We start from the raw sequence: 27,813 nt of genomic DNA on the forward strand, positions 1-27,813 counted from the left end.
GTTATATGTAACTGATGAATCACTAAATCCCATTCCTGACATCATAATTACACTATATGTTAACTAACTTGGATTTACATAATAAAATAAAAATAAAAAACAATGGGGTCAGAGGTTGGAGTAATGAGTCTACAAACCAAGAAATACCAAGGATGGCTGGCTACCACCAGATGCTAGGAAGAGGCAAGGAAGGACATTTCCCTAGAGACACAGAAAGAGCATGCCCTTACCAATACCTTGATTCCAGGCTGAACCTCATGAGCTCTAAAACAGCAAATCTCTGTTGATTTAAACCACCCAGGAATATGTTGTAGCAGCCCCAAGAAGCTAATACAATGAGTTTACAATTGATTTTGGTATATGGTCGGAGATGAAATTTAAAAGTGTTTTCCCCAAAATTGTGAAACTGGTCCAACTGAAGCCGGCTCCTAAAGGCACGTGAAAGTCCATTGTGCACATTTCTTCCCAACTCCACGCTGACATCACGTTGGTAGTCTGAAGTCAGCCCTGATGGCAGTACTCACTCCATAGATGTCATCAAACTACAAATCAGGTCTTTCTTCTCCACCCCTAGAGCTGGTTTTAAAACATTTACCAGCACATCACTGTTTCAGTTTCTGCATTTTTAATCACTTCTAAATATTACTATTAGTATCTTATACTGCAAATTTCTTATTCTTGAATAGTTGCCTCTTAGCTATATAGTATAGTTGTACTTTAATATATTAAAGCATTTTAATATCCAAGTAATTCAAGAAGGGTATTTGAGAAATGTATTTTGTGAACCCTTGTATTGTATATAAATGACAACTTGGCTCAATAGAGAATTTGGCTCCTCAAATCTTTATAGCTACTGTGACATTTCTGTTGAAATTTAATGATGTGAAAAGTCTGAAGCCACTTTGATTCTTACTCCTTTATAAGTAAACCATGTTTTTCTAACAGAATACCTGTAGAATTTTTCTTGTTATACTTTAAATGTAAAAATGTTGTTAGAATATGTCTAGTGGGGGTCTTTTTCCCATTAATCTGACCTGGAATGTGACAGGTGATTTTAATCTATGAACCTGTTTCAGATCCCGTTTCAAAAATTTTTTTAGGTTTTTTAATATTCTTTTAAATTGGGTCTGATGAGTGCTTAATTTTTCCTTCTTGATTTTTCTTAGGAAAACCTGTAACCCATAGGTTGGATCTCCTTTCTTTTTCTCAATCTTATGTCTTGTTATATCCATTTTTGGGTTTTTTTCCCTCTACATTCTTAAAGTTGAAATATTGCAAACTTCACTTTCTGCACTCTAATTCTGCTCTTTGTTGCATCCAGTGTGACATTGAGTGTTTTCTTTACAATTCTGCCTGCTACCAGTCATCTCCCTCTTCATTGCCACTTTCAGCTCATTCTCTCTTCTCCTCAACATACTTGCCCTGAATAGGTCAATTCATGTTGAGTATATCAAGCTAAGACTTTGGAAGTTTTTCTTTTATTCCCTCTGGAAAAGAATTTTTATTTGTGTATTTTTTCCTCTGGGTCTTTAAATTGCTTTCCCTTGTGATGCAAAGTGTTTGGGTGATCTATACGAAATTTTTAAAATTATTTTTCTTAAACAGTAAACACACATCCACACCCACCTACCCCCAAACACACACACACACACACACACACACACACACACACCCATAAAACCTGATCCAGAATAATAATAATATTTGGCTACAGAATGGATGCATGGTGTCCTCTACCCTTACTGATCAGGTAGGGGATTCTACATTTTCTCTCTTGGATCTAGACCTACAAAGAACACTGAAGTGCTGAGCTCTGAGCCTGATTTCCAGTGTCTTACAAGCATTCATCTCATGTTTCTGCTGGATCGAGGGAGGATCTTCTACTCCAACTGGTCTGACTCCTGGGGAATCATACGTAGGCTTCAGTTCTTCTTCAGCCAGTGATGGAGGTAAAAATTGCACCTCCAGCTAGACTATTCTTAGGACTCTTCCTCACATCTTTCCTCCTTGAACATCTTCCTGAAGTTCTTACACATCTTAGTATGCAAAGTGCCACTGCCTCTCTCTGTCACTCTCTACCCATGGCAGTTGTATATATTGTGAAGTAGGGTTCCCAAGTGGATGAAGACAGAGAAGAGCTGATGGGGAGAAGGAAAGGCATGACACTATCAAGCTAAGAAGCATTCACATGGCTTTGGAATTTTCTGTGTTTCTTTGCCAGTGGATAGAGTGGGGTTGACTCATAGTCTTTTCCCATCTTCTTCCCAGATTTCTGTGCTATTCTGGTTCAGCAGTCTTAGTTTAGGATTATGACTCTCAACTCAACTCCCTCCTCACTGCAGTTAGTGGAAATTCCCTGCAGATTCTAGCGTCTGATTTTCTCTTATCCTTATTTGTTAGTTCTCTTGTGATTTTTTGGTCATTTTTTTATGGTGATTTAATTTAAAAGTTGGAATAGAGCATTTCACCAGAATGGGACATATTAACCCAGTTACTTGCTGAAGGCTGACTCAGTGTCAAACATAAAAATAAAAAAGGTAGAGTCTAGCATTTTGAGAGCTAAGCCTAATAAGGGACCATGAAGAGGGCAATTTAGGCAGAAGGCATCACATATATGCAGAGGTCATGGTGAGCACAATCTTTGGGGAGTGGTGAGTGATGCTGGAGTTTGAGGCAAATGAGAGGGCAGCAGGAGTGGTGGTGATGGTGATGAACTGACACTTATTTAGAAAGTAATGGGGAGACAGGCAAATTTTTAATTTTGGATTTGAGAAGACAAATCTGTACTGTAGGGGGAAAAATACATTGAAGGAAGATCCTAGGACACCATTTGACCTCTGGCAAAGAATTGTTAAGTTATGGCCTGAAGAAGGGCAAGGGCATGACAGTGGAAATAAGGAGACAGTACAAAATGGAATGAATAATGTGAACGTTATATTGACAGTTGAGTAGATACAGATGATGGAATGAAGAGGTGCGAGGGTGACTTGAAGGTCAGTTGCCTCTGACTGGATGGATGGTGCTAATCACCATTAGAGGGACAAGGAAGATTCGATGAGAATGATAATTATTTCACTTTGGGGACGTACTGGAACTGAGGAGCTTCTAAATGGAGACACCCGGTAGACACAAGGCTATCAAGCACAGAGGTGAACCAAGGCCCGGGACAGATCTGCACTACTGGTGGTTATGACTGAGGATAAAGGCCATGCTTGTTTTCCCCAAGGGAAAGCCAACACAAGAAAAAAGAGAGCTGAGAAGTAACAGTGGGGAACACCAACATTAAGGGGATAGATGAAAGAAAAACCAGCAAAGGAAGCTAACAAAAGAGGTATGTTGGGAAGCAAGGGAGAAAAGACTTTCAAGGAAGCCAAAAACAGCAGTGTTAAATGCGGCAGAGTTCAAGAAGTATAAATACTAATAACCCCTAGTTTCAATCTGCTAGGGCTTTAAATCTCTATATGCAAACATTTGGTTAATAAGAAGAAATGTGTTTAAACAATAACTGAAAGCTCTTGCACAGTAACACAATGCTGCTAATCAGAAAACTTTTCCATCTAATGAGAATTTGTGTTATGGAACTTCTTCTGCCTTCCTGACTTTTTACTGATATTAGGCACAGGTATTAGCCAGCACATATTTGAAAAAATGCAGCCTATTTACTTCACAAAATTTGCTGGGACGATGAGCTGAGACGGAATCCCAAGAAGCAGACAACCTTCTAAGAGCCTCTGGTGTTAGCGGACAGAAGCAGATGGGACTTGCAATTCTGAAAAATAGAGTCTGTTTCCCATTAGTTTTCTGAAAGCTGTCATTAATCTTGTGGCAGCAGGGTAAGCCCTAGGAATAACCAGCCATACAAATGTTGTGGCAGAAGCAACACTGAAAGATTCCTTTCTAATCCTTTGCCTAAAATGCCTCCCAACACCCACTCCCCAAGATAGTCAAGGTGTCTGCAGTTCCTTAGGTAAATAATTTTTCTAATTTGCTAATGCACTTAGTTTCCTCCAGGTAGTCCCAGTAAAACCACTGTTGGGGGAGGGGGCAATAGCACATTATCACCAATTAATACTTTAAAAAAGATCTGCTCATCAAGTGATTTGTTATCATCTTAAGCAGAAAAGATAAGGACTGGGCACTGAGAAGATCTGAATTGGACTCTTGCAACCAATGAACATCACATCACCTGAAACAGGAGGAAGGGTACCAAAATAGGGGAGAAGGCCATTGCAAAGCAGAATTTCTCAGAATTTTTATAACCCAAATTTCTCTTTAACAAACATTAAGATTCGTTGGGTCACTGCCTTTCCAGATTCTCATGTTCTTCCCAAGGTGTGTGTGACCCCTCCTAAGAATCACAGATCTTCAGGGCGCCTGGGTGGTTCAGTCGGTCAAGCGTCTGACTTCTGCTCAGGTCATGAATTCACGGGTTCGTGAGTTCGAGCCCCACATTGGGCTCTGTGCTGACCATTCAAAACCTGGAGCCTGCTTCATATTCTGTGTTTCCCTCTGTGTGCCCCCTCCCCTTCTCACCTTCTGTGTGTGTGTCTCTCTCAAAAATAAAACATTAAAAAAAAAAAAAAAAGAATCACAGATCTTCTACAAATCCCAAACAACCGAAAAAAAAAATGTTGCTGAGGTTGGGCTTCCTATAATTTGAATTGCGAAAGTAATAGGGAAATATCTTAAATTTTTCAAATATAAATATTTAAATATATAATTAGACTATAATACTGCATATGCTTTTCCAAAGACCCCATGCCCGGCTGGGGATGTGACCTGACATTCCAACTGCTCCATCACCAGCCCTGTCATTAACACATTCACACCTGGACAGGTAAGAGATAAACAATTGATCACATTAATTAATATTTGCCATTTTTCCCCCTGAGCTGCAGAGTATCACAAAAAATAATTGTTATGGTCTGAACCAAAAATTCAAGGGAGAAAAACAAGCTCATGTGGGAAGAGAATGCCTGAAAAGGGAGGAAGGAAGCATAAGAGTTTGAGATGGCCACATATAAAACTAATTCTTCCACTTTGTGCTAATGTAACAGGCTATAATGTTCAGATTGGGTTGCTGTGGTATTACAAATGCCAAATGATTAAAAGTCAAAATAAGAGTCTTTTATCTGTGTGTCGACTGGTTTGAAAGTGTTGGAAAAAAACAGCCAACTGGAATCAGCTACTGCTCTGGAAAAAGCTGCTGCTAGGGCAATAGTCACAGGAGCCACAAGGAGACCGGAAACCCACAGGATGCCAACAGGGAGGACAAAGGGCCTTCTTCCTTCTCCAGCCTCTGTCTAGTGCCTCCTATTGTGAAGCTTCATAGGGAATCAGCTGGCAAAGGAAAAGTGTGAATCAGAGTCTTGGTTCTAGCATCACCAGAGTATAGAAAAGTGGGTTGTAGCTGAGAGATAAGCTACTAAATGGCACAAGTACTAAGGGTGGAAGCATAAAAATTTGTTGGGTGACTAATGCAATAATTCAGGAGAGAAATGATGGAGGCTTGGACCAGGGTAGTGGCAGTGGAGAAGGTGAAGGAATGGCTACAATGCTTGAAAGTAGTTTCCTCATAATCTGGCAGTGGATTTAATCAAATGCGAGGTGTGAGAAAAAAGAGATAAGCCAAGGAGGACTCCAGGGTGTTTGAACTGAGAAACTGGAAAAATAGACTTTCCATTTTTTGAGATGGGGAAAATGACAGAACACATGGGCTTTAGAGGGGGGGATTTAGGAGTTCTGCACTGATAGTTTCATATTCATATTAGATATCCAAATGGATTAGCCATGCTTAGAGTTGGGCATATGAGTCTGGAGAATAATTACACAGATCCTAGATGCAGTACAAATTTAGGAGTCATCAGATAATAGATAGCATTTGAAGCTGTGAGACCAGAAGAAATCCTGTAGAAAATGAATAAACAGAGAAAAAGAGAAGTTAGAGGATAGATTCCTGGATCACTCCAATGTTTACAGGTTTAAGAGATGAGAAGAAGCCAACAAATCTACCAAGGGGTAATGGTTTTTGAAACAGCAGGAGAATCAGGAGTATTGACTTGGAGGCTAAGTTAGAAAAGTGAATCAAGAAAGAGAGAAGGATCAAATGTATCATGTGGAGCTAACAGGTAAAGTACGGTGAGAACTGAAAATTGACCATTGCAGTTGACAATGTGGAGTTAAAGAAATAACTTACATTTTTTTTCTGAAGTGGGAGGACATGAACTTGCAGATTGAAAAGATCCAGTGAGTACCAGCACAATGAATAAATCAGGCCAATAATGAGGCACACCATTATAAAATTTCAAAATACTGAGATGGATGGTTAAGGGGAAGGGTATGTGGGTGGGAGTAAAGAGAAGACCAGTTTGGAATGCAGGAAGAAACAGAAATCCAGGTCATATCCAAAACATCAGGGATCAAAATGACATCTGTTTTCTCAAAAACAACACTGGAATCTAGAAAACACTGGAGAAATGTCTTCAAAATGCTAAAGGAAAAGGATTTCCAAACTAAAAATAAAATCCTACTAAAAATACCAATCAAGTATGAGTGTAATAAAGATAATTTCAGACATTCAAGGTGCCCCAATTTTTAATTTCCTTATACCTTCCTGGGAAGCTATCAGAGAATTGGCACCACCAAGATGAAAACAATAATCCAAGAAAGAAGATGACACAGGTTTTGTGAATTAGGAGATCCAAAACAGGTAAAAGTGAAAGGAATCCCTAGTATGATGGTAAAGGAAGATTCTAGGATAACAACCTTGCATCAGGTAGATATTAGAACATATAAGAAGATTCCAGGACTGGAATTCATTGTTGACACTGCTGAATGCCATTTAAACAACTGGGTAAGATTTTAGAAGTTTTACTACAAAGAGGTACATTTAAAAGGAGAAGAAACAAGACATGTAGTAACTGTCTTGTATTCATACGGGGAACTAGGATGCTGGGGTGAGAGCAGGCTTCCTTCTTATCACTTCTGTTTTCTCAGGGAAGTAGAAAGCAAGGTTAGAACCTGGAAGAGATGGATGAGGAGGAGGTGTTGGGAGTCTGAGGAAGGGGAAGATATGGTACAGTCGTCTGGAAGTGGGCAAGTAAATGGAGTTGAGAAATGCTATGGGATTGCCTATCCATTGGTGGGCAAATCTCGGTGGTAAAAGAAAGAGCCAGCAGATTGCCATCTCTTTGGATTGTAAACACATCTAACAGGAGGTGACGGCAGCAATAAAGAGCAGAAACTATTCCAATATGAGAAAAGAAAGCCACCAAGCTGAGAGTGTGGGTCATAAGCCTCATGTGGAAGCTTATGAAGAAGAGTGGAGGTCCACACCAGTGGAGAAATGGCAGGAGTAGTCTATAGGAGGAGGGGCCCCATGGCATTGGAGAGGTGGCTTGAAAGAGAGGATGATGACTCAGCCCCTTTGAAGGAGTGTAATTTGAAGAATTTAAAGAATATCTCACAGTTAAAATATCACAAGATAATTTAGCTGTGAGAATTGAGTATAAAAGCGTGGAAGGTTACAGAAGCAGAGAACCTGGTAAGGGGTAATCACAATTTATCCTGGAAACAAGTAATTGCCTTTTATCCAGATGGGAAATGGTTAGGGGTTAAAGCTACCACTACAAGCAATTATTTTGCGAGGAGGTGCTTCTGTTTTACATAGCTCCAAAAAACAACTGGAAATAGGAGATATTGTGAATTATGCCTTCATCAAAAAGCTTCCTGTATTAACTTGTAGTGGCCTGTGGTCTTTTTCCTGCTGGTTCATCATGTTTAAGTAGTAATCTTGTGGCTTCCTGTGGTGTTTTTTTGAAACATTTATTGAACATGTATTCTTTTACTGTTTCATATCTCCTGTTGCAGGAAGAAGCTCTGTGATATAGTGTTATGAAGTCAGAAATCATTCTTTTTTTTTTTGCCTTCTCAGGAGTTTCACCCAATTATTTCTAAATCAATAAATCCTCCCTTTTCTTTGTAATAAATGGTAAAGTCATTTATGGACCTCGTAGAGTTTTCTCTTGTCGCATATTCAGAACTATCTAAGCTGTGATACCAACTATAAACCCCTAGGTGGTGTCTCTCCAAAGACTTCCCAAGAAAAGAGAATCCAAAGCCCTACCTCCAAGCCAGTGCTGCCACTTAATATCTGACCGAAGCACATCACTTAACTTGTCTGTCACAAACGTTCTCACCGAAAAATCAGAGTGGTGTGACTACCTATGTCACTTGCCTCTCCTTCACCAGTTGTATGTACCTAACATTTACACACCACTTGCTATTCTCCCTTTCACATGGCCTCTTCCTCCAAAGAGGTGCCCTTTTCTTTTCTATCTGATCACCTTAATTTCTGAGTAACAGGCAGGTCTTGTATATTTAAAAGAAATTTTATTTCATCCCATATAAGATGCAGTCATATTATTTACCAATGATACAGAAAAGAAGAACACTGCCCGTAAAACTAGGACTCAATGTTTTTTCCAATAGTGCTACAGATAGTCCTGTACTAGCCTGTACATGTTTTGACCTCCATCATGGATTCTAAGGAACTGAAAGATTTTTCCTGTGTTCACTTGCACCCTTTGGCGTGTGACACACAAGATCATTTTACATCCATCTTAGTAACTGCTTCTAATACACTTGCATCTACTTGTGGGTATTTTCTCCCCTCTTATTCTGCTGCTTTATAAGAAAATATAGAATTGCCTCCATGATTTCTCTGAAATAATAATTCACTTACAAATCAAACTGGCACCCTTCTGTTCTGTTTCTATGTCTTTTTTTTAAGTTTACTTATTTATTTTGAGAGAGAGAGAGAGATGAGAAAGCATGAGTGGGGGAGGGGCGGAGAGAGAGGGAGAGAATCCCAAGCAGGTTCCTCACAGTGCAGAGCCCCAGGTGCGGCCGAAATCACGAACCGTGAGATCATGACCTGAGCCAAAGTTGGACACTCAACCGACAGAGCCACCCAGGCGCCCCTCCATGTTTTTTTAAATACAAAATAGAGATATTTTAAATGCCAAACAAACTCTATATATACAGTACTAACAATGCACAGACATCAATGAGATGACAGGATGAGAGCATCTATGACCAAGGTCCTCCTTGCTCAGGTAGCATCAACTATGTTTCAGCTTCTGCCAGGTCAACAGAGGCTATAAAAGGCAGCTCTGCCTCACAAATACTAAAATATAAAAAATTGTACATCTCATAATCAATAAAATATGTAATTGTATTTTGTGGGTATGGTATCCCTTCCTTCTGCCTTTCCCTTCATTAGTACTTAACAATAGTATTTATCAAATATGCCATCTGTCCTGTCAATTTATATTCTGCTTCTGTCCATTATTTATACCACAACTCTGAGTTCTAAGATGCTCTCCTCCTTGGTTGTTGCTATGTGTGCAGATGTGTGTCATTGTGTCATATAGAGAGCCAGATAGGAAAGTTAATAATGGAAACTTAAGTCAAAGTGCATATCATGATTTAGAGATCTAGCCAAACAGTAAAACTCTGATTTAAAAAAAGTCTTTCTAGGAGTGCCTGGGTGGCTTAGTTGGTTAAGTGTCTGACTTTGGCTCAGGTCATAATCCTGCAGTTTGTGGGTTTGAGCCCCACATTGGGCTCTCTGCTATCAGTGTGGAGCCTGCTTCTGAGTCTCTGTATCCCGCACTCTCTGCCCCTCCCCTGTTCACATGCTCTCTCTCTCTCTCAAAAATAAACACTTAACATGCTGACAGCTCGGAGCTTGGAGCTTGCTTCTGATTCTGTGTCTCCCTCTCTCTCTTCTCCTCTCCTCCTTGCACTCTGTCTCTCAAAAAATAAATAAATAAATAAAAATAAACATTAAAAAAATAATAAACACTTAAAAAAATTAAATCTTAAAAAAATCTTTCTATTGAAAAATTAAAGCAATTTAATAATAGAAACTTAAAGAGACATGTTTTTATAATTCAAGTTAAGAAGTAAGCACTTTTCAATAAGAATATATAACTGATTTTAACCAATATATAATCAGATACAATTATAATTAATAATTTCCAAAACTATATTCTATTTAACCCATGTAGTTCATATGCTCCAGTAAAATTAATTACAAATATAAATTTAACAATAAAGTAATTTTCACAGAGACTATAGAAATATTCATATACATACTAATAATTATTATTATTTTACCCTTTTTTGGTGAGGTTAATTAGTAAAATTCATTAATAGCTGAAAAATCTTAAATCACTGAATATATAATCAACTCCATGAAATGGAATTCTTCACAGATGGACCCCCACCGTCTTGTCCAAAGAAGCTCTTAGCACGTATGGAGTTTGGTAAGGTAATTAGCCAGTTTCAGACTTTACACTTAAGGTTGCCTCCCACAATTAAGCTGGGACACAAATGCCTTAGCTCTAAGGAAATACCTTTGTGAGTCAAGAGGGTGTCTCTACATTTCAAAGGGGGCATGCAGTCAATAAAAGTGTAGCACTTCCCAGAATTTCAATCTGAATATTCCTAGTAAAGTTACATTTTCAAGTTACACTTTCTGCCCCTAAGTGCCATTATTCAGAGCACAAATCATGTTGATTCCAGATGAAACAGTGCCTCCACCATTTATACACACACAAATGCATAGGTGTATTAGAAATCTGAAGAGTAAAAGAAGGTGAGAGGGAAGGTCACAGGGAAATAATATCAGGACACATAGTTTCTGAAAAACAATTTATAATTGGTTTTAGACATTTCAGTTCTTTCCTAGACAACCTGCCTAAGGTTCCCAAAGATTTCTCTCCTGCTCCTTACTACCTCTCCTTTTTCTAGCCCTTCTTTATTTCTTTTTCTCCTCTCTTCTGGCTCATCCCAATGGCTCTATACTTTTCTACTACTCATATTCAACTCTGGAATCAATACCACATCCTCCCTAACTCCCAGAAATTAGCAATAAATAGTTTCATACACAACACACTTTCTAAACAAAATTCTGGTGTTGTTAACATTTTTCCTGCCATGCTATATGCAAAGTGGTTAAGTAACTTATCTCAGACCATACGGCCAACGCTGTCTTTCCAGTAATCTGCCTTCAATTTCTCCTTTCCTTCCACTCCAACTGAAACTCACTGACATTCTGCTGATCACCAAAAATATACAACTGAAGTAAATATTAAAAAGAAGGTTGGGAGGGGTACAAATTTTTGGTACAGTGGTCTCAATATGTTGCATGTCAATATAGATCCAGTGTAAAGATCCTTAAACTGCTACTTTTGCTGAGGCACCCCCTAATGTTTCATCACTGGCATGCAACCTATTCTCTCTCCATGGACCTGCATGAAATTGCCAGGAGAATTTAGGCTACTCTAAAATCTATTTACTAATGATGAATTAATGCTTTTAGAGTAACATTTGCTCTGACCTGCTATTTAATGCTAAAGGATTGGAAGATCACAGAATGGGAGGGAAGGGAGGAAATAAATGGACACTGACGTAATAACTACTCTGCCTCAGGAGTTGGGTTCCTGGTGCCATGCTCACTTCCACTGCCCCCAGGAAAATGTTACTAGAAAGACCAGAGAACGTTCTGACTTTCTAAATTCAGCACACAAAATGTGAGGTCCAAGCTAATATCACTTGGATCTGGAGGGACAAGAACACATACACACAAATCGGGGTTTTATTCATATAGTCTGCCCTTGTAACTCACAGGGAGGCTGTATCATCAAAATGAATTCTTATTAAGAGAAAATATAAAATAACAAAGCTTGTTTTTAAAAAAATTTTAAATGTTTATTTATTCTTGAGAGAGAGACAGAGTGTGAATGGGAGAGGGGCAGAGAGAGAGGAGACACAATCACAGAATCCGAAGCAGACTCCAGGCTCCGAGCCTTCAGCACAGAGCCCAACACAACATGGGCCTCAAACTTAGGAGCCCTGAGATCATGACCTGAGCCGAAGTCAGATGCTTAACCGACTGAGCCATCCAGGCGCCCCACAAAGCCTGCTTTTTTAATGATTCTTTCCTATTATCAACTCTTGCAGCAAATTTTGAAAATGTTGACTTATTCCTTAGAGATTTTCTATGCATATAACTTTATATAATTAAAGCATATACATGTTTATATACTTATTTTTTCACCTAATACTCTAACATGAGCATTTGCTATTTATTAAAATTATTCATGAACTGGATGGTAGATAATTTTGTCAGTCAACTATGTGCACACAGCAAATACTGTTTCTTAAGCAAAGGTAATTTTTTATATAGTTGTAAAATTCCATTACATCCCATTGCCAAAGAAACATTAGGAACTTTGTACAACTGTATAAAAAGCAACTAATTCTTTAAAGAATTAACATTTTTTAAAGTCAGCAAAAAAAAAATGATTCATGAATGTTATTTCTAAATTTCCTTGCATACTATTCCATCAGTACAGACATATGGTAAGTTACAGAAACACTGGTGAATTTTTGTATGTTTAAAGAGTGTCATTGTTTTCAAATTATCCATAGCATGATATGTATATTTGTATACAGCAGGAGTTTTCCCTTTGTTTTTAGAATGGGTTTGTAGAAAAATAATGAAAAGGCTATTTTAAAATAATTTTTATTTACCACCTTTTCAAAAATTCACTTCAGACATTTCAAAAAAAATCTGCATTCGCCTTTTTAATCCCCTCTGCTGTATTTTTTGGTTTTAGGTTATGCTTTTCTGGTTCCTGTTCTTGTTGCTACTTCTACAGAGATCCTGGGACTTTAAGTCTATACTGTCATGGGATGAGTCTTGGGGGATCCTCCGGGGGAGCTGAGTTTATTTTGAAAGTTGGAAGGATATGAATTGTTAGGCGTAAGGGAAGATTGTAGCAGATTATATTTTCTAAAGGTGATCATGACAATGTCTCCTATCATACATACTCTTCTAACAATGTGACTTTGATATTCCTGCTAACAAGAGGTGGATCTGTGCTAGGACTCCTCCCCCTTGAACCTGGTGGACCTGTGTTATTGCTTCAAACAAGAGTATGATAGAATTGACACTGGGTGTGAGGGAACTAAGAAGCCACTTCTGATGTGAGGTTATAAAAATGTCATGTGCTTCTGGGGGTCTGTGTGGCTCAGTCGGTTAAGTGTCTGACTTCAGCTCAGGTCATGGTCGCACAGTTTGTGAGTTTGAGCCCCTCATCAGGCTCACTGCTGTCAGCACAGAGCCTACTTTGGATCCTCTGTCTCCCTCTCTTTCTGCCCCTCCCCCCCAAAATAAATAAACATTTAAAAATAAATTTAAATTTAAATTTAGGGGCGCCTGGGTGGCTCAGCCGGTTGGGCAGCCAACTACAGCTCAGGTCATGATCTCTCGGTCTGTGAGTTCGAGCTCCGCCTCGGGCTGTGTGCTGACAGCTCAGAGCCTGGAGCTTGTTTCCGTTTCTGTGTCTCCTTCTCTCTCTGCCCTTTCCCTGCTTGCTCTCTGTCTCTCTGTCTCTCTGTCTCTCTCTCTCTCTCTCAAAAATAATAAACATTAAAAAAAATTTTTTTAATTTAAATTTAAAAAATGCCACGCGTTTCCACTTTGTTCTCTTTGGATACTAGCTTTGGGGGAAGCCAGCTACCATGTAAACAGTCCATCTGTCCTGAGGCTGTCATGCTGTGAGGGAGTCCAAATTAGCCCATGAAGAGAGACCCCATAGTGAGCCCTAAGACTATAGGGAGAAAGAGAGATGTCCCAGCTGCTCCCCAATCCTTTGCCATTTCAACTCCAGCCACTGGGTGAGAGGCCATGAGCCAGATCTGCACAGCCTAGTCCTTCCCAAACTCCTGACCCACAGAAACTGTGAAACACACTGAAAATGACTGTTGCTGTTTAAGCTATGAAAAGTGATGCGTTATTGTGCAGTGAAACTGAAACAAGAGTTTTAAAACACTTCAACTCTGATCTCACGTTCCCAATTTATGTGATGTTATTTTCCAGTACTTTTGTTGTATCTTTTGTTTTGACACCATCAACCAAAATTGTATGCAAAGACAATGTATAATTATTATTTTATGCACATGAGGTTTGTTTAGATTCATTCATATGCTTACCAATTTCTTTGCATACCAGCTTTTTCTTCTGAAGGAACATTCTTTTTTTCCTGAGATACATTCTTTAGAATTTCTTTTAGTGAAAGTGTACTGGTGATAAAAACTCTCCTTGTCTGTTTTTCAGAAAATGCTTTTTTTCTTTTGAAAAATAATTTGCTGAGTACTCATCTCTATGTTGATCGTTTCTCCTTTCAGTGCTTTGAAGGTACTTTTCCAGTGCTTTCTCACTTCCATTTTTACTATTTGAGGACGTTTGCTTTTTAATTGATTACCATTCTTTTACAGGTTATCTGTCTTTTCTACCTGGCAGCTTTTTACAGTTTCTTGTTACCTTTAGTTCAGTTTTACTAAAATGGTCTAGGTTTGCATTTTTTAAAAAAGTTAATTGACTGTTTGATGCTTCGTGTTTCCTGTATTTATGGATTACGTTATTTTTTAATTCTAAAAAAGTCTCAATCTTTACCTTTATTTTATAATTCCACAACTCTAATGTAGTCCCTTCTCATTCTATTCTCCACATTTGGTTATCCTGCCTCCATATTTTCTCCATCCTAGACTCTAGCTCACCAATTCTCCTTCAGCTATGTCTAATCTGATGTGTATTCATTTCAACAATCATACTTTTCATTTCTAAATGTTCTACTTGGCTCTTGTTCAGGGTTACGTAGTTAATTTTGATATTCTCTTATTGGCTTATTCCTTTTGTTCTATAAAAATTTCATTCTTAGTTATATACTGCATTCGACAATTCCAGTATATTCTCAGGCATTTGTATCTGTAATTTGTCATTTGCTCTTTGCCTCTGAGGACTCTCAATTTTAATGGCCTGTGTGCATTTCAGTGTTTGCTACATGAGCTTATATTTATTTGAAAGTGATATATGGGAATTCCAAGAGTTTTCTTCCAGAAGAAATATGTGCTTCTGTTGGAAGCTAGGGGCTGCTAAGGACATGGGATCACATTAAATCCCTTAACAGGGCTTTAATGTGAGACACACAGGAGCATAGTAGGTCCTGGGCTTGATCTCCAGCTCTCAGCATTGAGATCAGAATTTTATATCTCATAGTTAGTTTTAGTTCCCTCATTTTCTATTTTGTGGGGTTTTGTTTGTTTGTTTGGGGAGAGGTGTGCAGATACCCTTGGAGAGTCCCTAAATTTGATGAACCCAATAATACATTTGAAAATGTTTTATCCAAGAACAAAATGTATTCCATCAGGAGAGTCCTCCTGAATAGCTATGGTGGATATCAGCCAGAACAGCTTCTACCGGACACAGTTTTATTACCTCATTTGTATCTCTCACCATCGTCAAGACAATTTTATTCTCACTTGACAGATGGGAGGTTAAGGAACTAACGTTACATAGCCAGCAAGTAGAAGCACTCGTCAGTACTGGCACCAGAATTTGAACACAAATCGGTTGAAAGCCAAACTTGTGTTCCTCGCCATTATGTATGTAATATTGCCTCCCAGACACAAACTTCATAAAGATCTCTACCCTTTTAGAAGCATCTCTGCTCTGTCTTCTACTCTCTCTAGTTCCAGTTTTAGTATCTGCTTTTTAATGCTCTTCTATCATGACAGACGTTAGACTGAGCGGCTATCAGTGACTGCCAAGCCTTGATGCAAACACTGATAAGCTGCTCTGAGTTTGGAGAGAAAAGAAAAAAGAAGTCATCCGGCAGAACAGATATGGAAGTTTCAGGAACACAATCTGAGACATGAGTCATATAGAATTTTAAAGAGAAACTGCTATAATCTTCTTTAGAGCAAAGTTATTTTCCTCTATGCTCAAATTATTTTTTAAAAGTACAGAAATAAAACAAGAATTGTTCTCCCTGTTAATATTGCTACACTCCCAATTGTCTTTAGCAAAAGCAGAGGCAATAACCATTGCATGAAGTCTCTTCCACTTGTATGGAAAGAGATTACCCAGGCTTTATATGATATTAAGAACCTCACAATAAATATTGGGGTCTCATATCAAGTCCTCCTAATGAATTAAAAGTTAAGCATGTAGAAATTTTAAAAAGCTAATTCCACCATTCAGTTATACTCCATTTGTTCTAAAGATTTTATTTCCTAATTCATGTCAACTTTTTAAAAAAAAGAGTAAATAAGTCTTCCCAGTTAAGTATTCCACTAATACTATTTTGAAATATCTGTTACTAAAAAATTCATCTCCTCATCCTAAGATCATAAATATTTTAACCGACACCAAAACAAAATATTTTCTTTAAAAAAAGCTTATTTATTTTGAGAGAGAGAAAGAGAGAGAGAGAGCCAGGGAGGAGGAGAGAGAGAGAGGGAGGGAGAGAATCCCAAGCAGGCTCCTTTAGCCTGTTGTTAGTACAGAGCCCAATGCGGGGCTCAATCTCACCAACCATGAAATCATGACCTCCACGGAAATCTAGAGTCAGACACTTAACCAACTGAGCCACCCAGGTGCCCCCCCAAAATCTCTTTTTATAAGATAAATCAAACCACATTCAAATTTGATTTGTAAAATTTGGTTTCACGAGATTTTTAAAATATATTCATTCGTTCCACAAACATTTACTCTGCATGTCTTGAATGCTAAACAACATGCGAGGGTCTAAAGAGCAAGGTGAAAGATTCTTGACTCCAAGCTGCTCACACCTGTACTACCGCCTCTCATATGCCTACCTGGAAACACACACACACTCAGGATCCTGATGCTCTTTGTTAGTGGCTGCAAATAATCATTTCCCAAGTTAGAGCTTCAAAGTTTACAAGTGAATTCTTAATGTCATAATAAGACAATCAATTAAGTTCCAGTTTTTATGTATAATAATCATTTTCCCAAATACATACTGAACTCCTGTTGCAGGTAAATGGCTAACTGAGTTTTCAACTCTACTGAAAAAATTGTATTGAAACAAGCTTTGAGAAGTCTCATCTCTATTTTTACATCATGTTACTGTAGAATGACTCAGGCTAGGCCAAGTAAATTTTAAATATTTGTGAGTAATGGAAACTATGGAAAATCTGATAAAAAAAATATGTGCACATACATGAAAGTTTTGTATAAATTTCAGAAGGGGTTCAGGGAACCCCTAAAACTCTTCAACAGACCATTCAATAGGATCATGGGAATATCTGCTGACTGTCAGCAATTCCAGGGTGGGAACTTCAGCCATGTGTCATTCAAGTTAGATAGTATTTGTTGAATGAACACCCTGGCAGCATTGTTCTTGTGAAGCTTGCATTTTTATCTCCTCTTCCCCTGTGAATTTCCAAGTTCCACTTCCACATATATCCTTTCCTAAAACTTACTTGCTCGAGACAAATCCGACAGCCTAGGCAACAATCTTTTTTCCAGGCTCTACTTTCATAATTCTCCCTTCTCCACTTCACAAAAGGCACACCTCCTATCACCCAAATATTACAATGATGCATTGTCTCAGAGGGTAAAAACCACTCAGGCAGGCAAACAAAGAAACATTTCCAAGATACAGTTTCTGAGGGAGTATCCCTTGAGAAAGAACAAAAAGATCCTTATAAGAAATACAAAGAAGCTATATTTCATCTTATCCAGAGGATAAACTACTGGCAATCCCCATACCTTACTTCTATGTTGAGTAATTAGAATTCAGAAGTAAGATGATTATATGGGTTACATTTTAACACCTACTTGAATTAAAAGGTGGTCAGCCTTTTTCTTACAGAAAGACAATTTGACTTCTGAATTACTTCAACAAAGAACACTGACTTTGTTAGAAGGGCAGGTAACATCCAAAGAGCTGTATTTGCATTTCTGAGACTTTGGCAATATATATTTAAAGCATATGCACAATATAGAATACACTGAAAGTACATACTTGGTGAAATATAACCTTATGCCAAAAAATTAGATAACTTAAAAATGATCAAGGAAACAATGATGGATTTTTAAAATACTTCTAAAGGATATTTAAACAAAACTATTTGAGGCCCAAGGAATCAGAAGCAGTATGTTGATGAAGGGGTAACCCCATGAACAGATCCTTGCTGTCATCTACCTACAAAACTCAGCAAAGAAAGGAAGCGAACAATAGCAGTGAATTTGAACATCCAATACACTCTGCTGCCATATTAGAACAACCTCTCTTCTCTGAGCCCATAACAAAGCACTCAGAAGGTAAGCGTGACTTCCTGCAAAGCCATTTCTAACCTCGCGTCTCAACTGTCCTAACTAATCTCTTTGTTCTGGGTGCAGTCAAGAAGAATGCACTTTATATCCACTGAACAACAATTTGTGAAGAAGTCAGATCTCATGTTATGCATTCTTACCACACACACACACACACACACACACACACACACACACACAAAACAGAAGCCCAAGGAAACTTTTGGAGGTGATAGATATGTTTAGTACCTTGAGTGTAGTAGTAAGTATCATTAGTGTATGCATATGCCCAAAATCATCAAATTATATACATTAACCATGCAGGTTATACCTGCAATTATACCTCAATAAAACTGTTTTTTAAAAGATAAGAATGCACTCTAAACAATATATCCTAACAAAGGCTATAGCAGAGTTCCTTGCTGAGAATTTCTTATAAAGAAATCAATAATGCTATCTTCTCTAACCTTATTTTTGCTACCATAATTATGTGTCCTCCTATACATATATTTATTTTATTGAAAGACAATAAAAGTATTGTTATAAAAATAAATATTCACATGGATTGAATTTCTTAAATATGAAAAATGAAACTATAAATGCACTAGAAAAATACAAGATAATATTTTTTTATGGAGGAGATGTGGATAAGGAGGATCATCCAAAGAAAGATTTAAAAATAAAGCCATAAAGGAAAAGGAAATTTCATTGCATAAAATGTGTTAAATTTTGAAAGGACATAAGTTAAAAGATCTATGATACGCTAGAAGGAAATATTTGCTACATATACGGCAAACATATCTATAATATTAATAGTTAATATCTATCATACAAACCATTCCTATAAATCAACAGGAAAATATTTTTTATTTTTATTTTTATTTTTTTTCAACGCTTTTTATTTATTTTTGGGACAGAGAGAGACAGAGCATGAACGGGGGAGGGGCAGAGAGAGAGGGAGACACAGAATCGGAAACAGGCTCCAGGCTCCGAGCCATCAGCCCAGAGCCTGACGCGGGGCTCGAACTCACGGACCCGCGAGATCGTGACCTGGCTGAAGTCGGAGGCTTAACCGACTGCGCCACCCAGGCGCCCCAGGAAAATATTTTTTAAAAGAAAAATCAAACAAAATGAGCAAAAAATACAAGCAGGCAATTCACAGAGGAAATACTAATAATCAATACCCACTCAGCCTTTGCTGTATTCAGAAAAATGCATATTAAGTAAAAAGTAATATATCATCTCCCACCTAACAAACTGCCAAAAACTTAAAAGATGAATAGTACATAATGTCGTTTTTAGTATTGGGAAACAGGTAGTCTTATCGTTTACAAAAGAGAAAGTAAATGGTACATTTTAGAAGGGTGACTTCACAGTATCTGTCAAAATTAAAAATTGTTGGGTTGTATTTCTAAAGATCTATTGTGTGAGAATGCTTACTGTTAAACCCAAACAAGCAGGTGCAGCATTACTTATAAAGTGACACACAGGTGCTAGTCACTTGGATAGGACTCCTTTAGATTACAACTGGCTGAGCCCACAACATCTGGGTATTTCAGTCCTAATTGCTAGTTTTCTGTATGGGAGAATATGAGGCAATGTCGGATTCCTCTTTTCACAGGGATTGAGTCATTCTCTATAATGAATAATCCTTGGAGAAACAGCCCATAGTGTACTGACCGGCTTCATCAACTAGAGACCAACCCACCGAAGCTTCCACAGCAGCTGTCAAGATCTCTAGAATTGATTTGGGAGCAAGAATTTTCCATCTGAGTTCCCAAATCTGATTGATTGTAACATAGTATAAGATCATCGCATGATTAAAAATTCCTGTGCATTCTAACAATATTATTATGTTCATGCATACATGTACAGTAGGTTGGTCATTTTTTGTTTTTATTCTTTAACAAAACCAATATTAACTCAGTTCACCAATCAATGCCAATCAACGAGTTGGGACAAAAGCCAAGAAGTTGGAGAGTAGTAGGAATGAGTAAGCAGACTACTGCTTCTTTTGAGCAAAACAATGAATTTTCATGTTATTTCTACCACCTCTAAAGGAAAGAAACGGAGTCCCAGAAGAAGCATAAAATAGTGTTTAGATTCCCATAATCCTGCTTAGTTTATTTACAATTCTCTCCTTCATTTTTCCTGCCTGTCCAGATGGGTTTCTTCTTTATTTCTCAAACTGAATTATGTTCACTGTCTTTAAGATGTTAAATACTTCAAAGGCCTTCCTCTTTAGTTCCTCACAAACAAAAGTCATAAACTCTTACCTTTGCCGAATTATGCTGGGGTTAGCTGTCACTAAATGACTTTTGGATCCAACATCTTTAGTGTATTCACTTGACAAAGGAGGAAGATTGCATCTAGAGAAACAAAAACATTTTAGAATGATTTACAAACTTTTAAATCAAGTCTGTTTTCATGACAAATGGGAATTTTACTAGGTCTAGCTCAGTTCAAAAATAATCATTTTTATCACCTCTCCCTTTTAATAGTCATTAGATGACTAACTATAACCATCTTCAAAGTGCAGTCATAAAAACTAGTCCTGTTTAGAAGAAAGAAAATGTCAGCTAGAGAGTTAAGTGATCTATTAAAAAAGAGACATTAACTATTCCATTCAAAATATTTTTGAGGCGGTAGGACAGGAAGTATTAGGCTTGAAACTGGAACTCAAGAGGGTGTGGTACATGAAGGACACAGGACTACAGTGTTCTCTGTATACCCCAAAACCTCAAGACACAGGTAAGAATTGTATTTGCTTATGGTTTTTCTTTATTTTCCCAAATTCTAAATTTTACAATGTACATTCAGAGCAAACTCTGCCATCTAAATCAATATATGCCCAATGCATGTGTTGACTACTGGTGAACACATAGTGATTTGTTATCTAAAGAAATGCACTGATTCTCCACTGTCCCAGTTCAGCCAAGGGAAAGAGTACAGGTGACGGTTTCCTGGTGACAAAAATAACTCCCCTCCCTCACCACACACACACACACACACACACACACACACACACACACACACCACCCCAGCAGCGCCGGCTGCTTTCCTTGGCCACAATGTCTTATGAATGTTTACAATGGAAAATATGGCAACTGCATATCCAAATTCCATGGCTTTCTACCAGGGGAACATTAGGCAAGTTAATTCATCTGCCTGGCCTCAGTTTCCCCATTACACAAAATGAGGATAATGGCTTTTCCTTTCTAATGAGGCTGTTCTAAGGATTACAGTAAAAAATGTGTAAGAAGTCCCTAGCTTGATACCTCACACATAGTAAAAACTAAAAAATACCATGTATCAGAAGTATATATACATATAACTAAATATATACATATTATTTATGAAGACCCTAAATGAATCTGTACTTTACATTAGGTTTTCTTTTATTACTCTGTCCTACTTTCTCCTCTCCACCCATAGCTCTAACTTGACTCCTACCACATCGGGCATGTCTAACTTGTCACTATTTCAACAAACTAAAACTTCATGTGTTTGTAGTGAACAAGAGCTCTGCCATTCCCCCAACTACTAAATTTGCCCTACAAATTTCCCCAGGGCATGGAATTGTCCATGCACCCACTCAGCTGATCAGCTCAAGTTCCTTGATGTTATCTTGTATTTGCTCTGTGACTCCTACCACATCAGGGCATCCTGGGTGGAACTTGTCTCAGTTGATTTGGAATGTTCCTTTCATCTGCTCTGCAGTAATGAGATATTGGGTTTTCAGGCAGCTATCCACAGATTAATTGGTCAGGCAGTTGGTGACTTTTGCTGAGTGCCCACTGAGAACAAACACAATGGTCACTGTAAGCGGGTGAAGGGGAAGCCAAGTCACAGGGCCTCTGCCTGAGATGTCTAGAGCCTAGTGGTCACACCATATCTCGTGTGGTTTCTGAGAACCCTTGTGGGGGAATGAGCTTAAGCATTACCAACCAGGCTCATCCGGCAATGGTGCTATGATCTTGAGATTTAACTGACCTTTGCAAAGATGAAGGTGATTTCAAGGATAAAACATAAGCTAAAATTTGGGCATTTATCTCGTAAGGAAGATTTGATCTTGATAACATTTTAGAATCAAACATGTTATAGAAAAACTGTAACCTCTGAATACCGCTGGGGAGTTCAGCCAACTTGTTTTGACATTATTAATGACACATAGCAGTATTTAATTCCTGTAGGTTGACCCATGGCTCCTATGTCTGGGTTCCTTTATACCTTCTGTCACATAGTAAAAGCTCAAGAAAAACTCCCGGATACTGATTGTCAAATCCTACAACACAGGGAAATGCTTAAAACAATTAAGATAACCTTTTAACATGCATTTCTGGAAAATAATGACACTGTATTTTGGTGTAAGTATCTGCCTTAAGTTCTTCTGGGTAAACTTTCTCTTCAAGTGCAAATGTCTGTGGCACTTCCTTATAGCTCTTTTCTTAGAAAAAGCACACTGTAACTTTAGCTCCTCAATTCCTAAATTGATAATTACATAGATTTACAAAGAAGGCATATTTAATACAAATTGTTTCTAATAAGGCTTAATTGTGTAAAAGTGTTTCAAAATTTGTATTATTGTTTGTTGGCACAATTAACAGATATTAATGGCTAATGTGTCTTGGTAACCGTGCTCATGATCCTGAAAGATTGATCACAGAATTGATGAGAAATGAATATTCTTTGAATTGGGGAGTAAAGTGGTTGGGTTTGGTGAAGAGGAATCTTTAAACAGAAAAAAATCATAAAAGTACTTTTAAAATGTCACACATATCATTCATCATCAGGGAAATACAAATCAAAACTACAATGAGATATCACCTGACACCTGTGAGAATGGCTAAAATCAACAACACAAGAAATAACAGGTGTTGGTGAGGATGAGGAAAAAGGGGAACCCTCTTGCACTGTTTGTAGGAATGCAAACTGGTACAGTCACTCTGGAAAACAATATGGAGTTACCTTAAAAAGTTAAAAATTGAACTACCCTATCATCCAGCAATTGAACTGCAAGGTACTTACTCAAAGAATACAAACACACTAATTCAAAGGGATACACCCTGATGTTTGTTATGCATTATCTACAACGATAGCCAAACTATGAAAACAACCCAAGTGTCCATCAACTGATGATCAGATAAAGAAGTGGTAATCATGTACATAATGGAATATTACTCAGCCATAAAAAAGAATGAAATCTTGCCATTTGCAGTGATGAGGATGGAGCTAAAGAGTATTGTGCTGATGAAATAAGTCAGTCAAATAAAGAGAAATACCATATGATTTCATTCATATGTGGAATTTAGGAAACAAAACGATCGAGCATAGGGGGAAAAGAGAGAGACACAAACCAGGAAACGGACTGTTAACTATCGAACAAACTGATGGTTACTAGAGGAGAAGTGTGTGTGGGAATGGGCTGAATAGGCCATGGGGATTAAGGAAGGTACTTGTTGTGATGAACACCAGGTATTGTGAGGAAGTATTGAATCACTACATTGTACACCTGAAACTAGTATTATAATGTATGTTAACTAACTGGAGTTTAAATAAAAACTTTAAAAAATGTTATACATAATTAAGTATGCAAAATACACATTTGAGCCTAATTCCAAGGTACCAAAATTATGTTACCCTCACTTGTATCTCTGAGCCACCCAAATCATCTCCAAGATGCAATTACCATTACCTCTGGCTTCCAGACCTTCCAGATAAATTTTATTCAACAATATTATTTTTTAAGTGTTGTATTGGGTTATAGAGCAAACATTTACTTTGAAAAACAAGAAATAGGGGCGCCTGGGTGGCTCAGTCGGTTAAGCGTCCAACTTGGGCTCAGGTCATGATCTCGTGGTCCGTGAGTTCGATCCCTGCGTTGGGCTCTGTGCTGACTGCTCAGAGCCTGGAGCCTGTTTCCGATTCTGTGTCTCCCTCTCTCTCTGCCCTCCCCCATTCATGCTCTGTCTCTCTCTGTCTCAAAAATAAATAAACGTTTAAAAAATTTTTTTAAAAAAAAGAAAAACAAGAAATAAATTTTTAGCACTAGAAAATGTACTTGAAGAGGGCACTTGTGATAAGCACTGGGTGATACATATAAGTAATGAATAACTAAATTCTACTCCTGAATCCAATATTACACTATATGTTAACTAACCAGAATTTAAATTCAAACGTTAAAAAGTAACAAATAAAGTAAAATTTTAAAAATGCACTTGAAAATACCTAAGCAAAGAAAAGTGTGATATTGTTATATCCTAATACTGAAAAAACACTTTGAAGTAATGTGGTATATCCCTGTGTGCAGGTAAGGCTGTTTTTGGATCTGTTCTCTCACTATAACTGTCCCTGCACCCTATAGTCTAATACCAGACACACTACATGCTTTCTAATCATATGTACTCACTAAATATGTAATTTTGAATGTATGATACTACCTCAATTTTCTCAGGGTGCCCAAAAATTGTGCATGAAGCAACCATTTCTAAGTAGATCCATAAATGGTCAAATAAAAATAATTTATAAACAGATTGTCAACCTTTAATTACTCTCATATTATAAACCATGAATGAGGCTTTTAAAGAATTTAAGTGCATTATGAAAATGGCCCTATTCTTTGCAGGTGTTCAAGACGGTGGCATAGGAAGACCCCATACTCATCTCCTCCCCTGGGCACACCAATTGCTATAGCATTATAGCAATTATAGAGCATATCCCTAAGGAGAAAAGTACTTGAGCCCCAGATCATGCACCCCAACCCCTGGGACCTGCATCAGACAGACGAGGCCCCAAAGTGTCTGGCTTTGAAAACCAGCATGGCTTATACCCAGAAGACCCAAAGGACTATAGGAAACTAAGACTCCCATCTTAAAAGGGCTCGTGCACAGACTCATTTACCCTGGGAATCAGCACGAAAATGGCAAGTTGAAAAGCACCTTGACCATATGTGAATGAAATGCACAGGCTAATCTTAAAGCATCTGCCAGAAGGGCAAGGGTCTGTTGGAACTCTCTCCAGGAATGGAGGTGATTCCACGGGTTATTTTTGCACTCTCCTACCTTGCCGGCACCACTTTCCCTGAACTGGTGCTCCAATTCCCTCCTTTGATATAAAATTCCAAACTTAGCAGGCATGAATCCTATTGTTCCTCTGCCCTGCCAAAGCCTGTGGAAGGACATGCTCCAGTCTGGCGCTGTCTTGTAGACCCGTGTCTCTAAAGTCAGCAGCTGCATGCAGGACACACAAAGGATGCCCCTCAAACACCTGGCTCTGGGCCAAGGGGAACTTGTGTATCTGGGCCCCACAGGTCTTAAACAATTAGAGAAACAGTTCCTGGCAGGCAACCAACCCCAGGTCACTGAACAGACAGCAAACTAAAACAGATCCCCATCTTCCTGTAACCATTCTTTGAAGACCGGGACACATAACTGTTTGACATAATACATAGACACAAACACAGAGTGTCAAGCAAAATGAAGAAAAGAGGTATATTCTTCAGTTGAAAGAACAAGATAAAACCCCAGAACAAAATCTTAATGAAATGGAGATAAGTAATTTACCTGATAGAGTTCAAAGTAATGATCACAAAGATGCTCACCAATCTCAGGAGAGTGAACACAGAAAGAATTTCAACAAACAGATATAAAATATAAGAAAGTACCAAACAGGGGCACCTGGGTGGCTCAGTCAGTTAAGCATCTGACTCTTGATATTGGCTCAGGTCATGATCTCACCATCTGTTGGACAGAGCCCCATGACCGGGCTCTGCGCTGGCAGCATGGAACCTGCTTGGGATTCACTCTCTCCCTGTCTCTCTGCCCCTGCCCCACTTGCTCTCTCTCTCTCACACACAAAATAAATAAACATTTAAAAATTTTTAAAAAAGAAAATACCAAACAGAAGTCATAGAGTAGAAAAATACAATAACTGAACTGAAAAATACACTAGAGGGTTTCAACGACAGAGTAGATGAAATAGAAGAAAGTATCAGTCATCAGGAAGGCAGGACATTGGAACTCACCCAAACAAAGCAGCAAAAAGAAAAAAAGAAAAAAAGAACTTTGAAGTGAAGATAGTTTAAGAACCTCTGTGACAACATCAAGTAGATCAACATTGGCATAATATGGGGGATACCAGGAGGGGAAGAGAAAGGGACAGAAAATTTACTTGAAGAAATGATTACTGAAAACTTCCCTAACCTGGGGAATGAAATAGACATTCAGATTTAGAAAGTCCAGAGAGTTAAAAAAAAAAAAAAAAGATACATCTAGAGACGCACACGAGGACACATTATAGTTAAAATGTCAAAAGTTAGGAGTGCTGGGTGGCTCAGTCAGTTAAGCACCCAACTCTTGATTTTGGCTCAGGTCATGATCTCATGTTTGTGGGATTGAGCCTTGTGTTTGGCTCTATGCTAACAGAGCAGAGCCTGCCTGGGATTCCCTCTCTCTCTCTTCCTGTGTCCTTTCCCTGGTCTCTCTCTCTCTCTCTCTCTCTCTCTCTCTCTCTCTCTTTCAAAATAAATAAATAAACTTTTAAAAAATATCAAAGTTAAAGATAGAATCTTAAAGCAGCAAGAGAAAAACAACTTAATATATATAAGGAAACCCTCTTAAGACTATATTCAGACTTTCAGCAGAAACCTTGCAGATCAGAAGGAAATGGCATGATATATTCTAGGTATGGAAAGCAAAAAACTGCCAATCAAGAAGACTGTACCTGGCAAGGTTATCATTCAATTGAAGGAGAGATAGAGGGCTTTCCAGACAAGCAAAAACTAAAGGAACACCACCAAACTGGCCTTACAAGAAACATTAAAGGAACTTCTTTAGGGCACCTGTATGGCTCAGTTAAGTGTCTGACTTTGGCTCAGGTCATGATCTCATGGTTCATGGGTTCGATCCCCACCTCAGGCTCTGTGCTGACAGCTCAGAGCCTGGAGCCTGCTTCAGATTCTGGGTCTCCCTCTCTCTCTGCTCCTCCCCTGCTCATGCCCTGTATCTCTGTGTCTCTCAAAAATGAATAAACATTAAAAAAAAAATTCAAGGAACTTCTTTAAACTGAAGAGAAAGGGCACTTATTAATAACAAGAAAACATATGAAAGTGAAATTTTCATTGGTAAAGGCAAATATATAATAAAGGTAATGGACTAGTCATTTACAAAGTTACCATGAAGGTTAAAATATAAAACGAGTAAAAATAATTATAATTACAATAATCAGTTAAAGGATACACAAAATAAAAGGATGTAAAACATGACATCAAAAACAAAACACGGACAGAGGACTAAAAATGTATGGCTTTAGTATGTATTCAAACTTAACTTGCTATCAACTTAAAATAGACTAGTCTGAATATATAGGCTGATATATGTAAGCCTCATGGTAGCCACAAAGCAAAAACTTACAGTAGATATACAAAAGATAATAAGAATGGAATTGGAACATAACACTGAAGAAAGGTATCAAACCATATGGGGGAGAGTACAAAAGAAGAAACAAAGAGGAACTAGAAAAAGCCAGAAAACAATGAACTAAATGACAAAAGTACATACCTACCTATAATTAGTTTAAATATAAGTGGACTAAATTCTCCAATCAAAAGACATAGA

At 38.0% G+C, this 27,813-nt stretch overlaps 1 protein-coding gene across 2 annotated transcripts in view; it reads right to left on the reverse strand.

The window, feature by feature from the left end:
- The window catches only part of ST8SIA1 (ST8 alpha-N-acetyl-neuraminide alpha-2,8-sialyltransferase 1), a 143,917-nt gene that overhangs the window by 26,628 nt on the left and 89,476 nt on the right, over positions 1–27,813 (reverse strand). Inside the window, exon 4 of one of the 2 annotated variants that reach the window (XM_047067144.1) lies at positions 20,476–20,568. In XM_047067144.1, the coding sequence (XP_046923100.1) occupies positions 20,476–20,568 (93 nt within the window). Of the gene's footprint in view, positions 1–20,475; positions 20,569–27,813 lie in introns of those variants that run through there. The other variant, XR_006959914.1, reaches the window with a different exon arrangement.

Source organism: Lynx rufus, unplaced genomic scaffold (genome assembly GCF_022079265.1).
Source record: "Lynx rufus isolate CCGP_SWC_20201006 ecotype Redwood Valley unplaced genomic scaffold, mLynRuf1.p SCAF_7, whole genome shotgun sequence".
Classification (NCBI taxonomy): Eukaryota; Metazoa; Chordata; class Mammalia; order Carnivora; family Felidae; genus Lynx; species Lynx rufus.